Source organism: Montipora capricornis, chromosome 2 (assembly GCF_036669925.1).
Source record: "Montipora capricornis isolate CH-2021 chromosome 2, ASM3666992v2, whole genome shotgun sequence".
Classification (NCBI taxonomy): domain Eukaryota; kingdom Metazoa; phylum Cnidaria; class Anthozoa; order Scleractinia; family Acroporidae; genus Montipora; species Montipora capricornis.
Genome location: NC_090884.1, coordinates 20,342,939 through 20,360,071, shown reverse-complemented (window position 1 = coordinate 20,360,071; position 17,133 = coordinate 20,342,939). Strand labels below are relative to the sequence as shown.

The 17,133-nt window shown below is 42.3% G+C and overlaps 1 protein-coding gene across 1 annotated transcript in view; it reads left to right on the top strand.

Moving 5' to 3' along the window:
* The window catches only part of LOC138039048 (uncharacterized), a 34,341-nt gene that overhangs the window by 13,546 nt on the left and 3,662 nt on the right, over positions 1-17,133 (top strand). Inside the window, exons 3-9 of the mRNA XM_068885207.1 lie at positions 4,237-4,494; positions 5,420-5,470; positions 5,729-5,776; positions 6,823-7,116; positions 13,698-14,045; positions 14,554-14,717; positions 15,309-15,396. Coding sequence (XP_068741308.1) covers positions 4,237-4,494; positions 5,420-5,470; positions 5,729-5,776; positions 6,823-7,116; positions 13,698-14,045; positions 14,554-14,717; positions 15,309-15,396 — 1,251 coding nt within the window. The remainder of the gene's footprint in view (positions 1-4,236; positions 4,495-5,419; positions 5,471-5,728; positions 5,777-6,822; positions 7,117-13,697; positions 14,046-14,553; positions 14,718-15,308; positions 15,397-17,133) is intronic.

Here is a 17,133-nt window from a genome sequence, read left to right as displayed (position 1 = left end):
GTCACCAGGCGTCTAGAGTTCAGTGCCATTTTGAATTGAACACTTCGCGAGTACAACGCTTTCTGGCCGCCATTTTAGCAGGTTAACTTTTTTAAAGTTTTACGGAGTCTGGTGGCTTCGCGTTGCTACCTGGAGATGCTTCAGTGGATTCATGGTTTAGAGAAATTCATGTTCCACGAGCCTGGCGTGTTTATTTAGCGACTGGATTCGATTTTCGCGAAAAAAAATCGTGCTTGTTTTGGGTCGATCGGAGTCCGTAAGCTGGCTTCCGTCTCCTACCTTGTCACTATATTATGAAGGAAGGTGAACGGGGACCATTTTTCCCGAAACTTCGTGTACGTATTAAAGACAACAACAGCTCACCACATGGTAAGTTTTATCGATTTTTATTTCCATTTTCTAGCAAATTTTCAGACCTAAACTTTGCCTCGTATGTTCTCTATATAATACCTACACACAGTGAGCCTGGGTTACCTGTGGTTTGTCTAATGACATCATCACTCATTAAAACACGCGCTCTTTCATAGGTTCCCAATAAAATCTCCAGGAAACCTTACATTACACTGCGTAGCCTTACATTACACTTTTCACAGCACGATCGAGAATTAGGGGTGGCGAATGGTAAAATCGGAGACTCGCCGAGATCCTAGTTAAAAATGCGAGCCGGAGACTCTGGTAAAAAGTTTCGAGATTCAAAAAGGGTAAAAACAAACCATGCAAAAACGAGACTTCGAGACTTATCAAAAACGCTTTCGAGATTTCGAGATCCTGCTAAGATTTTCCGAGACCCACGTTTTTCGAGGTACCATTCGCCACCCCTAGAATTTTTCTGCGTGCTGCACTACTTCGCGCGGCATTCAGCTGGCCGCGTGATTCTCTGAAAGTGATTCTCAGAAAATGCTTTTTACATTCTTGAGTTTGGAGGAAAAAAAGAAACTAAACCTATCGAGTGAATGAAATGTCAACAGATCGATTATACCGTTTAGTAAGCAAATATACCAATGTGACTTGTTGTTAGTTTGAAGAGTTTATTGCGTGTGATTGCCTTGTGTTTCTTCAGCCCATGGCTTTCTGAGATACCCTAGTCCAAACGCAAAAAAAGAAAAAAAACCAACTAATTTATAGCGTCTAACTACCGGACGAAAACCCTGCTCTTCGCCTTTGTATTTCTCTTTCTCGATTATTGCTTCTTTGTCGCCTATATGCTCTATTTCTCGCCTTTTCCACCTCGCGGCGTTCTTCGTTGTAATTTTCTCTGTTCATCGTCGCTTTTCTTTCAGCCTAATGGCGTTCTTCAGTAAAATTTTTTCTCAGTTCTTCTCCGTCCGCGGCTACTCTCAGTCTCGCGGCTTCCTTCGTTGAAATTTCGCCTTCTCTCTTTAGCCCTCAAGCCGCTGTTACACGTTGAAACTTTTAGCTGAAACTTATGTCCGACGACGCTGCAGAAAAAAGTTTCAGCAGGCGTTGCACCGTCAGTGTAACAATGAATAGGTCGAAAATCGTTCGGGAAAGTTGAAACTGGTCTCGAAATGTTGTTTACATGGCCTTAGCTAGTTTTTGATTGGCTTACGCAGCGTAACGTTACAAGACCGAGCCAGTTTCACGAAGTGGTGTTACACGGTGAAACTCTTGTTTTTATCACCACTGCGATTGCTGCGACCGTTGCAGAAGTAGAAAGCGGTTCTACTTTCGTGAAATTTGTCTCGCAACGGAAGTTAAAAAAAGGTTCACGAAACTGACCATGCTGCACGGTTCAATGCCTCCTGAAACTTATCATGTTCGCAGCGCCGTTGCACACAAGTTTCACCTAAAAGTTTCAACGTGTAACAGCGGCTTTAGCCGCTCTCTTTGGCGATTTTCTTCGTTTCCTCTTTCTTGGTTAAGTCTTCCTCTTTGTTGGTTAAGTCTGGCTCTCTGCCTCTCTCTTCCCGCTGTTCTTCGCTCAAGCAATGTCTTCTGCACGTTAAGTTTTCTCTCCTATTCATTGTGTTTTCTTTTATTCCAATGAGTTTAATCGTTTCCCACTTTCGCTAAATTTGAGCTTAATAGTGCAAACTCCTTTTCAAAAGTGACGAAGATCAGTGGGATAAACGCGGGCTGCACAAATGTTTCCCGCCAAGAAAAGTCAGCAGTACAACCAGCCTTGCATTATTATTTTGTACAGCCGTACAACCAGCTTTGCATTATTATTTTGTTTTTGTCAAGAATATTCGCCCATCCGCGCTTTAAAGCTGAACTTCCCTTCCCTTTCTTAGTTTTCCATCCCTCTCCCCCAGAGTCTGTACGGACGGACGCTCGGTCAATCACGTGACAACCGAACGAAAAAAGGTTGACCTACACCTTATTCCAAAATGGCCGCCATTTAAATATTCTTGTTTTTATTCAAATTAGCCCTTGATGCCTCGTTCTTAAGCTTAAAATTCAAAAGAATATTTTATCTTGAACGAGGCAACAAGGGGCAATTTGTATGCGCATAAATCAGCGGCCATTTTGGAATAAGATGTATTCTTTTAAGTATGGAGCTCTGCCTCAGGTTCGCGGCCTGGAGCCCCGCTTTTAAATTAGGGCCTATTTATACGATCTCGGTTGATCACGATGGCTCGTCGATTACCTATTATAGATTAAATTGAGAAATGTTTGAGCCCTGTTACGAAGAGGATTCAAAAGTGATAACGTGACCTCTCAAATCAAAGCAACAAACCTGGCGAGAATTTTCCGGTTTTTTTCGGTTCAAGCAACATCAAAATCCGGCTTTTTGCTTTATGTTAACTATCCGAAGAAATTATTGCGAACTTCATTATAAAAGAAAATAATTTCCGTTCTATGACAAAAATGTATCATTATTTTCATCATCATCACCATCATCATCATCATCCAGGTAGCCGGGATGAAGTGTTTATATGTGAAAAATTTCCATCCCGGTAACGAAGATCTCGGCCTCAGAAACCGAGGTCTTGGCGATCGGGTTAGATGTGAACGCATCGATAGTTTTACAGAGGTTTTAGTAGTGTGACGAGACCTTAGAAGAGGTTATGTCCAACAAGCGCGATTGGAGTAATTGTTTTCTTGAAAATTCATTAAATTCTAAAAGCTTGGACACTTCAAATTAAAATTTCGCTTCCCGCACAAAATTTTCAGCTTGGCAACGCTTGACGCAAACAGTTTTCATATTAGGGCATACGGTATATGACCTGATCACCGAGATTGAGTGAACCAATCAGAAAGCTAGAAACGCAATAATATTGTCAGAGGTCGAAAATTGAATGAACAGTATTATTTTCATCCCAGTAACCAGGCTGGAAATTTCTAGCCTGCTTACCGTGATCCTGGTTGAAAAAACCGAGATCTTGGCAGCCGAGAGTCGGAGACAGCCCGCCATCTCATGTAAGCACGCTGAGTTTACAGGTGAGGCGCGATCTAGATCTCGGGTTGAAACCAAAGCCAGACCAATCGGGCTCATATAAAGAAGCCCTCGATTTTTCCAATCGAGATCCACGGTAGGCGGACTTGAAATTTTAGCCATGCTAGCAATATATAAGGTAATAATTAACATTCCATGACTTTTGATAAAGATGGCAGACATTGATCGAAAAAATCAACAACAAAAATTATTCTCTTTTAGGCTATGTTAAATGAACCAGTAATTTAAAACTTTAGCCCGGTTACCATGATGAAAAATAACGGATGCAATGCATTTTCATGATAGAACGGACATTACCCAGTTTTAACTTCTCTTATCTTTGATGATCAAGTTCGGATTAGTTACTCATTGATAGTTAAAGTAAAGTTAAAATAAGTTTGAGGTTGCGTGAACAATGAAAATCGAGAAATTCTTGCCAGGCTTGTTCGTTAGATTTCAAGACTGAATGGTCGTGTCGTCATCACTTTTCATCTCGGAAACCGGCCTGAAAGTTGTCACATAAACCAAAACCACCTTATGTCGCCGGGTGACCGAGCCAGCCGAGTCAGCCGGGAACACGTGAGAAGGCCTTCATCCAAGTTTGTTTTCCCGGAAAAACCGCGGCTGATTTCATCACGCGACAGAATATGATCACAGTGACCTTTTCTGGCCATAGTATGCATGCAAGCGGATTACATACAAGTAGCTACTAGAGCGCATATAAAATTATGGCTAAACCAATCAGGCCAATCAAAATTTTAGACTGAATTGCATTATGATTATTAATATTGGTGTATGTTTCAGTGACATGTTGACATGTTGCGTTTTGCCAACAGGACCGGTGGAGCTGAAACTTAATTATGGAAGATGCGAAATTCGAGCAGTTAATTTCTCAGTTGATTTAGACTCTGTCTACAAAACACCAACTGGAGATGCTGTCTATGCACTTGATAAAGTTGACGTAGACGAAAGAAACATATGGCAACTTGTTATCGTTGTGACACTTGCTGATGGCTCAACAACATCGTTTCCGTCAAAGGGATTCCGCATCAGAACAAAGCCAAAAGCTGCCAAGCAAGATTGCCATGAAACTGGTACTCATTTGTCTAAGGGGTGATTACTTAATTAAAGCGTAGCCAGGACTAGCCTGTTAGCAGAATCTCTCTTCGCGAAAAGAGACTTTGCGAGCAGGCTAAGCTAGGACTGACGAAAAGAGTGCGTTCCTGGTCTTTCTAATTTTAGCGAATCCCCGTGTACAAAGGAAGTGTCAACTGAAGAGGCAAGAGCAAAGGAGAAAATTTATTTCTTTCCTGAAGCAACCTAGCTCTTGAAAGTTTTGAGAGTAAAGTTATTGTTGAAATATGCAATGTTAGGCCTAAATCAGACATCTTAGCTTTTACATAGCCGGCCCCTAAATCTAGAGTTGATCTTCTCGTTGAGGACATTCTTTATTGCGATTCTGATGTTCTGGAACCATGGTTATAGCAATATAATGAAAACCCTAGTGGTTTTGATACTACTTCATCAATAATTTGCGCTAGCTATGCTTGGAGCGACTGGGTTCTGATTAGCAAACTAAATCTCGGTTATCAGCGATTATATAATAACCAAATCAATGCGCGTGCTCTGATTGGTCAATCAGCTATGTTATATTGTTCCAGTAAACTCATGGAAAAATCGCGCGTCTTCTGAATTATTATATAAAAGCAATAGACCACAGGTTTCTATGGTTCATAGGCGTGAACATGTTAGTGTGATTTACGAATTCTTCTCGTGTTCTACCAACATCTCGCGTGGTTTATCAGCCTGTAAACCATAGAAACTTGTGGTCTATTGCTTAAATATACCGCCTGATCGTACCAGACGAAATTTTCAAGAATTTAATTCAACAAAACAATTATTCCACCTCAGTCCGCTTTAAGATGGCGATTGCGATAACGATATGTAATGATACTAAATAATAATCAAAGTCAGCAGACAACTAGTCTATGAAATACTGCACTTTGTCATGAATTTTAGGAGCCAAAGAAGTCTCATTGAATGGAGCTAAAAGAAAAAGACAAGATTCAGGTAATGAAAGGGGAATTCTTACGTAGGGACTGCAAAAAATGGTGTTTTTTTTTTTCAAGTAATAGCTAACTTGCAGTGTTGTAAAGTGTCATTCGATCAGAAGAAGGAAGCCATGCATCCACCTGTATTGGAAGATGAAAACATGTAAACAAGTGCATCATGCTTGAAATGATTGGCTATATCAGTTTTTACGAAGTTTATGCACACCACGTTAATATAGCCCTATTTATGATTAAATTTCATTGATTGTACTTGTAGGTTTAAGTTCCCCATCAGGAGCGTCTATTGAAGGGTCACCACATTCAGGTACATTGAGAAACACATCTGTCAGTGTATAATTCATCGATCCTTCGTTAATTCTAACGGGCCATTATTTCATGTGATCTTTTGTCAATAGTTTGTTGTTCTTGCCTCATAATAAAATCAATATCAATATTACATTGAATTATCTCAGGTAATTTTTGAAAAAGAATATTCTATAATAACGATAGAAGAATCAGATTAATTCTGTTCCTCGCTCTAAAAACCTGTATACAACATAGAATCAACGACAATAAACCGAGGGAAACAAAAGCTGAAGAAAAACAAAAAATGCAACCGATATAAAGTGAATGAAGTAACGTTTTTTGCAACGTCCGTAACTTGTAATGGAATCTTGTGCAATTCGTTCTGGGATGGTGGTCCAGTGTCTCAATGTTTCCCTTCTATGTAAGGCATTAACAGAGAGAGCTCACCATATGGATCAACAGCACAAATAGATTCGGAAAGTAAGTTAAATGCACTGTTACCAAAAAAAGTATATTTGTAGAATTACAATCGCGAGCATTTCAAACCTAACGAATCGTGAATACGACGTTTTGTTCTACAAACACAAAGTTGTCCTTAACCTGTTTTTATATCAGGATCCCGCTTTGCTCAGTACTTGAAATGGTCGTAGTCGGCCCGTCACATATCCCTTCAGTTTCACTCCACAACCGGCAACCCCATTCAATATTGGCCAGTCCAACTTTCTCGGAAAATCGTTTTGTAAGATGGTTTTAATAGACTCTGTCACTGCTGGGTAAAGCTCAAGTATATACGCGATCTCCGATTCCCGATCTAAAGCGTTTGACGAACCTCCTTGAAAAAAGTAATAGGGGTTTAAACTAACGAATCATTGGGAGGTATTATTATTTTGCACTGTTTTGCCTCTGTGAGTGGCAGTCATGGCAAAACTCGACTCACTGGATGCATTTATTTTTTCTCTCGTGTCTACTGACCAATGAGGGTGCCAGCTTTGAAAAGCAAAGCGGCTGAAGTATAAAAAAAAGGAGAAATTTGTTTCACGTTTTATTTTCATTACACTTCAATAGTTCTAACAGATTATTTGGAAGCACAAAGGGCTCGAATCGAAAATCTGACAGTTGTTAACTTGATGGAGACAAGAAAAGGAGACATAGCTTATCACCTGAACCTGACAGAAACTGCACGAAGACGGCCAGATCTTGAGGAAGGTGACGTGATTGCTTTCCTGGCAAATAACAAAACTGGGCAGACAGAGATAGAGAAGCTATCCTACGAAAATTCTCAACACGCTCTAATGGCAGGCGTCATCAGCCGCTCAGCTTACCTTAATGCGCATGCACCAAGAAATGACTTTGAGAAAGGTAAGTGCAAAGCGCGATTCACGTGAAACAAAGTCTTTTACACCACATGTCCCTGCCAAAACTAGAATTGAGGCGTGGTATTCAAAAATGGGATAGTGCATGTTCTATTAATCTGTTACCAACGGTGTGGTATTTTAAAAAGGTCTTTGAAACCATCGACACACGAAATCATCCTTTTTTTTACTTCCTACCCAGATAATAGGTCTAAAAAAATATACTTCATGAGGGCGTGATCCAATGCAAGGAAACTAACCTGCGGGTTGCCGCAGTGCAGTATACTTTGCCCCTTATACGATCTTTGATATATATAATCCATCTTTCAAATTGTCTTTACATAGCCTGTGCAAAAACGTTTGCGGATGCCACTAACATTACTGTTTCTGGCTCTACTTTCGCTGAACTCTAGCAAGATACAAATTGAATTCATTGTTGTCTCAAAGCAAAAGAGGTTAATCTTATGGTTAATGGATCTCGACAGACGCTTCTTGCCAAGAGTAATGGCGGATGTACTAAAAGATGAGACTAGCAAAAAGTCAGCAGAGTGAACATGATGCAAAATTATCGGCTTTCCTAGTCCAACCACATTAGCACAGTATGTAGATGTGTATCCTTGGCAATAGGTTTCCTATAACATATAAAGCCTCTCATATCTCTATCCAATGCAGTACAAAGTTTTGAGTACCAGTAATACGATTTAATACAACACAGCGACGACTGATTTCAACAGGCTCACTTCTTTCTGCCCTAATGACTAGAGGCAAAACGCAAACAATGGTCTTTTCTTTCTATGAAATCCAGTTTTCTAATGCGGGGTCACAGTACGGCTTAAGACGATCTGCATGGATCAACTTCTTGGTTGGGTATAACGTAACTCTTGTTCCACTTTGTAAAGTAATCGGTTACGACAAGCACGTATCTATTCCCACGAGGAGTCAGAGGCAAGGGCCATAATATGTCTATTACAAGCCTTTCCATTGGTGCACCAACTATGTACTGATCGCCGTTTCTTCCCCCAGCTCTTCTTAGCGCCGCACTCGTGACAAGTTCTGACCCATTTCCTGACATGTGAAGTTAACCCTGGCCAGTTTTTATTGATCGTCTATCGTATCCGATGAAGACGGTATCGATTATTCACAGTCGTTGTTGCCGCATCTACCTGCTCGCATGTGCGACCCTTTCCCGCATTCGAAATAAAATCACGACCCCATCTTTCGCACGTTATTCCCGATCGTGATTGTCGTTGAGTTAAGTACTCTGCCTCACGCTTGTCCTCGACTTTTCGTACAGACTGCTTGACAATACCACTCCATTTGTCACGATTTCCCGCTGTGTCTTCCCAGGTCTCTACGTCGCTTTAGATGGCCAGTAATAACGTGCTTTCGTGGATGCAAGTGTCTTGTTTACTCCGCGATGACTGGTAGTTGTGTGGTTATGATGCGCCCTAAGAGCCGTCTCTCGCAAATTCCGTGGCAGTATAATCTGGTACGTCTTTCTGACACCATTTCCGTCTTCCCATCTCCTGCACAGTACTCGATTGTGGATTTCCACGTGTTCCCTCTGGGCCCAGAGTGACTTGACAACCTGATCATTAGGGGATACGTCTGCCCACTTTGGTCTAACGTTTTTCCTTAAACTGCCGTAACACCTTGAGACTGGAATCTGTTGCCTGTTGAAGACGAAGATATTCCCGGGTCGAGATCGGTTTTAACTTGATCGTATGGGACTAAGTAGATCGTTTGGCAGGAAATACTCACCAGTAGCTGAAGACGGTTCTGCGTCAATTTTGTCAACCTGAGGACTATCCGTTTTCTCGTCAGTAAGCTCTTGAGTCTTGGCAATCGAAATTTCAGTCTTTACAGCGACGCTGATCAGTTGTTCAGCTTTCTTCCACTCTTTACACCATTTACAGCCTTCGCTACAAGGTCTTCGTGACATGGCATCTGCGTTAGAATGCCGTTGGCCTTTCCGGTATTCAACCTCATACTCAAATGGACTCAGAAACTCTATCCACCTTGCCAATTGTGCCTCTGTCTCTTTGACGTTCAGCACTGAGCGGAGGGGTGCATGGTCAGTTCTGATGCGAAACTTCTGGCCCCGAAAGTAATGACGAAAATGCTTTAATCATAGCAAGCAATAGCAAGTAGTTCCTCCCGTGTCACTCAATGTTCCTGTCTGCCTTAGTCAATATTCTGCTATTGTAAGCAACAGGATGTTTCCACCCGGTGCTTCAACTGACAGGAGACAGCTCCGATTCCATGATCACTGACATCCGTGTCAATTATAAACTCCGCTGTAGAATCCGGTATGACAATACAGGAGCAGTAGACAGTAGGTTCTTCAACATGTCAAATGCCGACTGGCACTCCTGTGTCCAAGCAAAGTCAGTTTTAGCTTCGGTCAGTCTGTGAAGAGGTTTGGCTACTTGAACAAAATTGGAAACAAAGCCTCGATAATGACTGGCAAGTCCTAGCCATTCTCTGGCACTGGCCACTCATACACTCGTTTAGCCTTAGAAGGATCTCACTCAATACCTCTTTCAGAGACAATGTGGCATAAGCATGCGACACTATTTTGGAACAGAACACATTTGCTAGATTTCTGCTCAAGTCCAGCAGATTCAAACCGAACGAAGACTTCGTCCAAACGCTCCAGCTCTCCCAGAAACGTTTTTCCATACACAACGGTGTCGTCTAAGTAGATCAAGGAGGTTTTAAACCTCAATCAATTCCATCAATCGCTCAAAAGCACTTTGTGACGAGGTATGGCCTCGTAGAGACCAGAGGTGGTTACAAAAACAGCTTTGCCACTACTAGCTGGGTCCCTTGGGACCTGCCAATACCCAGAAGCAAGGTCCAACGTGGAGAACCACTTTGCCTCTGAGAGGGCACATAGAGAGTCGTCAACGTGTGGGAGTGGATAGGCAGCTTTGATGGTCACTGCATTGACCTGCCTATAGTCTACACAGAATCTTTGAGAGCCATCCTTCTTCGTCACCAACACCAGTCGGGAAGACCACGGACTGTTTGACCTCTTGATTATGTCTCGTTGATGTCTCCTCTACTTGTCTTTCAACCTCCGCATGCCTCGATGGTGATTTGAGTGGACCTGGTAATGTTTCCTCGTTCTCTTCTCCTGGGTGGTTTCGGTGAACTTCGCTTGTGGTGGTCTCTGAATCCACTTGAGACAATTCCAATTCTACAACACTAGTTACTGCTTTGGCCACGGCTGCAGCTGTTTGAGCACCAAGGGCTTGTGTCTGATCAGACGTGTTCAGAACTCGCGCAGGTGCAAGGCTATGTAGTTCTTCCTGTCGGAACCAGAGTTTTGCCGATGTAAAGTCCCCTTTCTTGAAGGCGAGTGTCACAGGGCTAGTAGATTCGCAATCCTTGCTTGGCAGTTTTGGGTGATGACTGTCGATCCAGGGGATGGACAGGTATCACTGCCTCACTCTGTGACTGTGTTGTTACGAGATGACGGGTTACACATCTGGAATTAACTTGCTGGCAATTCTGGTTACAACAGTCCCCTCCGCATTAATGACCAGTTGCTATTAGACAAGATTTATCTTCGCATCAACACCAGACAGGAATTCCATACCCAATATAGCACAGTCTTCAATAGCTGCCACCAACACACTAATGCTAACGTCTTGGCTTCCAGTTCTCACCGTTAAGTTCCCTGTGCCATGCGTATTGCCTCTGCTTCCATCTGCAGCCAACACTTGTGAACTATCCTCATGCAACGGAAGCTTTAAATATTCAGGCAATCTGTTGTAACATTCGTAAGATAAAATGTTTGTCATGGCGCCTGTGTCCACAAGCCAGACAAGTTTATACTGTCCAATAAATCCAATAACATAAGGTCCACACGGTCGCAATTTCAAATTACGCATTACAGTCACATTTTCACTCTTTTCACGGGCAAAGCAACACTGTCACTCAACTGCGGCCCTTCATCACTCAGGAATCTCTCTTGGCCCTCGAGGATACCCTGTTCTCGTTTCCTGAAACTTAACTGGCGTTGCTTTGAGTCTTGGGGATTCTTTTCTCATGAGTCCCCTGTCTCCACAGTTCCAGCATTTCCATACATCCCTACTATGAGTAACCTGTGCCACTCGGTTGCTGTTTGGGGGAGGGGGCTGGGGCTGCTCTTGTTGTGTTACAAATTGGTTTAATCGGCTTAGATGGTTTCTCGGGCTTCTAGTTGTTGCCGTTGATAGTTTATCTGACGTTTTAGCTCATCAACTTGTAAGGGCAATTGCAATATTTCAGTTTTGATAGCCCTGACTTTACTACCCGCCCGCCTGAATGAGTGATTGTTGTCTAACACTCGAAGGGACTCAAACTCACGAGAGAGAAAAAGGGCTTGGTTGAGCGTTTTCTGGCTTTTCCCGCCTAAGGTAGAGTCAATCATCCTTGTCATATAAGGTATCGATGACGTTTTGTACAGCAAAGCGGTCCTGTACAGGAACACCCAAATCCTGGTATGCTAAGTCTACCATAGAACGAATATCTGTTGGTAGGGTTGGCGGCGATTCAGCAGTGTAGCCTGGTGTAACTCGACCTGTTTTCTACACCAAAGCGTAGCTGCAGTCGCTCCACAATTTTTGAATGTTTCCTGCATTCCAATTCCGTCATCCCACTCAACAGTTTTCTGCTGTTGCCACGAAGACTCGCTGTTAAAAAAGTATTGCTTTGTCCTCCTCATCCCAGCCATCCCGCAACAATCTCACAGCGCTTAAGATAAATATAAATAAATATAAATATTTAAAAATATCCTTTGAGTGGCTGGTTGTTTTCCATCGAGATCCTCGGGACGTTTACCCGGCTTTTTTATTTTTCGTTCAGCCGCCGTTGACTCCTCAGATGACTTAGATATAAAGCTTGGCAGACCATGACACAGAACGGGTTTGAAGATCGTACAAGTGGTGGAGTCGCTGCTGCCGTGAATTTATTTGCTGGTCCTCTGTGCAGCTAACAGCTCTATCAGTTTTGCTGAGGTTGAACAAACCTCGTCGCTACGAAAAGGGTTCGTCCATCTTGCGCGTTATTTTGGCTGCGGTTGTGCTTTCTTTGATCGCCAGGCGTTCAAACCACTGGCTGAGGTCATCTAAGTCTGGTTCAAAAGGATTTTTCGATTGTATCGCAGTCGACTTTCTCGACTATGAGTACCAGTAATACGATTTTAAATACAGCACAGCGACGATTGGTTTCTTTCTGTTTTTAATCTTACATCCACATAAACTTTGTGCGGGACTGGTACACAAGGTTTCCCAAGTGGGGGTACAGTCGCTACAGTTTATAGTCCTTGAGCCAACCCCATTTCGTTGAAAACATCTACTGAGTGGAAAACTACAAAAAGTCCAAAACCTGCAAGGGGTAACTTTACAAACCAGTTGTGAAGTAAGGTCAAACTTTCTTCTCAAAACTGCAGTAAAATGAAACCAAGGGAGAAGGAAGAAAAAAATCTATGACGATGTTCACGTTCCTCAATGGCTTAGCATCTGTGCACTTGCAATGATTTGCGTAATTCTCCCCGTTCAGCAGCAGCAGCAGTAGTAGTAGTAGTAGTAGTAGTAGTAGTAGTAGTAGTAGTAGTAGTAGTAGTAGTAGTAGTACGTAGTAGTAGTAGTAGTAGTAGTAGTAGTAGTAGTAGTAGTAGTAGTAGTAGTAGTAGTAGTAGTAGTAGTAGTAGTAGTAGTAGTAGTAGTAGTAGTGGTAGTGGTAGTGGTGGTGGTGGTGGTGGTGGTAGTGGTGGTGGTAGTGGTAGTGGTAGTAGTATGTAATTGCGGAAATCTGTTTAGTCCCGATATGCGAAACAAAGACCTGCATTAGAATGCATTAGAAATCTTAACCTTTGCGCTCAGTACTTTTTTCCTACGGTGTTGTTTCCTCCTAAACCTCTCACTCCTCCCCTCACACGTCCGTGGTCCATGCCAAAACCTAGCCCCACCTCCCCCCACTAGCCCCTGTTATTTATTTATTTATTTATTTATTTATTTATTTATTTATTTATTTACCTACTTAAAGATTAAACTGATTTGTTCAAGTATATATTATTTCTTGGACGACAACCCATACTGAAACCCATGATGCGATGGCTCCACTTCACTAGCGTCATAAGCTTATGAGTACTTAGTAGTTTTCATTAATTACAGATGATTGCAGACGCTGGCAACCCGTTAACATTGAACTTTTAAAATCTTTATATGTACTTTTTTGGGTAAAGTAAGGTAAAGTCTGCTACGAGCTTATTGGCCTATCAGGCCGGCGCTTATTTCCGGTTACTGTAGCATGAAGCGACTAGGAGTATTTCTACTGCCCCCTGGATGGGATGCTAGTCCATCGCAGGGTCGCCCCATTGATACACCTGGGTGAAGAGATGCACTGCGAGAGTGAAGTGTCTTGCCCAAGAACACAACACAATGACCCGGCCAGGGCTCGAACCCGGACCGTTCGATCCGGAGTCAAGCGCGCTAAGTCACTGCGCCTCCCACCTTTTTTGGGTAAGCATCCACTAATTGCGACTATGACAGAATGACGATATACCTTAATCCCGTTTTGCTTTGCTTATTGACCAAGGTGCAACCGATACCGTTTGTGTCATCGGCCTCGTCAAGGTGAAGGTACATGGCACCGTTCAGAATGGAGAGCGTGTTTATGTGTCATTAGACAAACCGGGAGTAGCCATTCCAGAGACCCAGATTCCTTTACGCCCAATGGCTGGTTGCACACTTACACGACTTGGTCACGCCATGGAAAGCAAAGAGGGTCATTCCCACGACGCCGTCCATTTGCTACAGTGCTTTGTCTCGATTGTTCTCGGTATTCAGTCAAGACAGATTGCTACCGCCATAAATAATCTACAGGACAAGATGCAAGGAGCACTTGAGGGTGTCATGGTTGAAGACAGGTCAAGGTGGCTTAGAGGTAAATAGAAAACTAATATCCACATGTCACATTGCAAGCCTGAGGCTCGATTTCGGCGAGAGCCTTTATGACTTCTGGCATAGAAATGCTGCCAGCTGGAAATGTGATTCGATTAAAGCTCATTATGCCTCCCTAACGCCCAACATCGGTCTTGAAAATGTCTGACTGTGGTCAATATTTGGAGTTCACGCTGGCTAATAGCTCAAAGTTGCCCCTCGGTAACAACAAAGGCCTGAAAATGTTGTTATGGTGTTTCTTACAGAAAAAGTCAATCAGGACATTTCAAGAGTGCATTTTACATATTACTATGGGAACTGAACGCTGGCTGGAGCAAAAATTCTTTATGTTACCTTTTGGCAATAAATGATCAAGAGATTCCATATGAAAAAACTTGAATCCTTTGAAAGTTCATATCAATTTTCGCGCGATTTTAGGAAACATGACATCAGGCTCAAAGCTTCATTGAGCTGGTTTTTATGAAAAGAAAACCATTCATTTGCTTTTTCAGGTCTTAAGTGGAGGCTCGTGCTGTTCTTGGTCATTGCTGTAGTGGTAACTGTCGTTTTGTATATGTTTCTGGCTCCTGGCACTTGGTTCCAGGCCCTGATGTGTAAGAGGGGAAGCATTAAGGGTCACACAGCTTATTTCGAGTACGTAACCTACGATCATCAGGTGTGTATAGATTTCATTATGTTACGTCGTAACCCAAACTGCAGATAGACTCAGTTCTATGAAAGTTCAGTTGAACTCAAGTTCATCCGCCTTGATGACGTGACAGGGACGAAAACGTGATTTTTCTATGAAAAACAGAGGCTCGAAGAGGCCTTGAGTTATATCTGAGCATTGGCCGACACAAAGAAAAAGAAAAATTCTTTAGTCAGAGGCCCATTTCTCGAAATGTCGAATACTTGTCAGACCCGGAAAAGAATGTGCAAAACTACAATCCGTTGGCTCTTTCCACGAGTTCAACTTAGACGGGAAATAGTTGCAAAGTTTCATTTCTAAAATCGTCTCTCGTTAAGACACAAACTTAACGCACGTCAGGATGGGACAAGACCTTACGATTTCTGGATTCAATTACTGTTGGTCTACAGACTGACCCTACCTCTCTCTCCACCTGGGGGAAGAGGGTGTGGGAGCCATCTCCATACCAGGGTCTAAGTCTAACGCGCAGCTTGCATTCCCCATAGAATCCTTTTTCACCATACTTCCCCAAAGAGGTTGTTAAAATTAATCGAGTTATTTGGACTCACTCTCTTTCAGTATCCAAAAGTAAAAGGCATCGAATTTACATGGCAAAAACTGATGAAGAAGCTTGATCTTACGGGCTGTCCTAAATTCAACGCTTCAGGTAATATGATTCATTTCATTTTCGACGCGCCCTATGGAAAACTGAAACGATATTATTAACTGACTGTAATTATGAACAGTAAGAATAATCTTTGCTGTTGATAGTTGCTTAAGTAGTTCCAACCTAAGCCTGAAAATCTCGGGCTTTAACGGGACAATCTGAGCAGTCCCGTACAAGCCAGGGATTTTTAAGGGTACAAGCACCTGCTTAAGTTAGTCTCAAGGTTAAGATCATTCTAGTTTGGTCTCATTATAACCACGCAGAGCTCAAAATATATGCCTTTTGTATATTTTAAAATCGTTAACTCGAATCAAGAGCTCAAGCCGAAAGCTTGACTCAAACTACGTTAACAGTCTATCCTATGAATTAATCTTAATGTTGTCGGCCAAATCCGGTCTTAGGTTGAATCCGTTTTTAGTTATTGTAGGTCAAATTGGTGATCCTCATTTTAGCTAGGCAGGTCTCTCATTATTTCTTGACCTAGGTTGAATCATGATGCACTCTATCCGGTTTAAAGCAGCTATCAACCCCCCCTCGAAATATTTACACCCAGAATCTTGGCGTGTGAAACAAAATCAATTTGCTTGTCATTAATAACAATAGGGTTGAGATCGGGAGTTCCGTTTGTACAAAAACAAATCCTCATTTCCTTGCACTTCGCCTCGTTCATTTGCAACTTGTCCGAGACAGCACGCGAGGCAAAGATGTCCACAGCAGTCTGGATGTTGCTCACTTGACCCTTGAGCATTGTTTCAGAGATGGTAGAATCATCTACGTACTTCAATAATTCAAAACCTGGGATGTCGAGGTCATTAATCATAATAATGAAGAGCCATGGACCCAATTTAGTACCTAGGCAGGGGACCTCTGCCGGGACATCGCGCCACACAGAAAAACAATCTTGACCTAGATTCATTCGCTTCTTACAGCAACTCAGAAAGTCTTTAATCCAAAGGATGACGGCCTCAGGAAAGTTAAAGAGGCGGAGCTTTTGGACCAGCCTCAACATTACAACAAAAAAAGAACTGTACTATGCACTTACCGTTATTCGAACTCGGACGACAACGACGAACATGCTCAACCCAACATTCTTCTTTTAATTATTTACTATTGCATAATAAGTCAATTGATATCCATGTATAATAACCAAAACAAATCCTAACGTGACTTTAATTTTGCTCTAGGCTTACTTTAGACTCCAAAGAGAATTTCTTCAAATTCATCTGAGTGCTTCCGCGCATATTTAACCTAGGTAAAATGAGGATCACCAATATAACCTACAATACTCATCATAAATCTTGAAACACTTGTGGCGGTTTCCCCTTCCCCAATGTTGATTTGGGTATCACAGTGGTCTCGCAGTGCTTCAAAACACGCGTGGCTCAACATTGGGAGAAGGCACATTTCAGTTGGGAAAACACTGTGAAGTAGAAATCTCAGGATTTTTCCAGAAAGTTCGAGAGAAACGGTGTCTGGTTCAACGATTTGTGACGAGTATTGTAGGTAAAAACGGATTCATCCTGACAACGGATTTTTCCGGTAAAATTAATATTTAACACGCTACTTTTCATACATACCTTCAAAAATACTAACTTTTGAAGACCTTTTTTCGTAAGCCAGTGACTCACAAATGCTATTTTTACCACAATTGCTTGTAATCTCGCAATCTGATTGGCTAATTTGCCATTGTCGATGAGAGTCTAGACAACGCTGTACGCGTCATGCTCGCGCCATTTT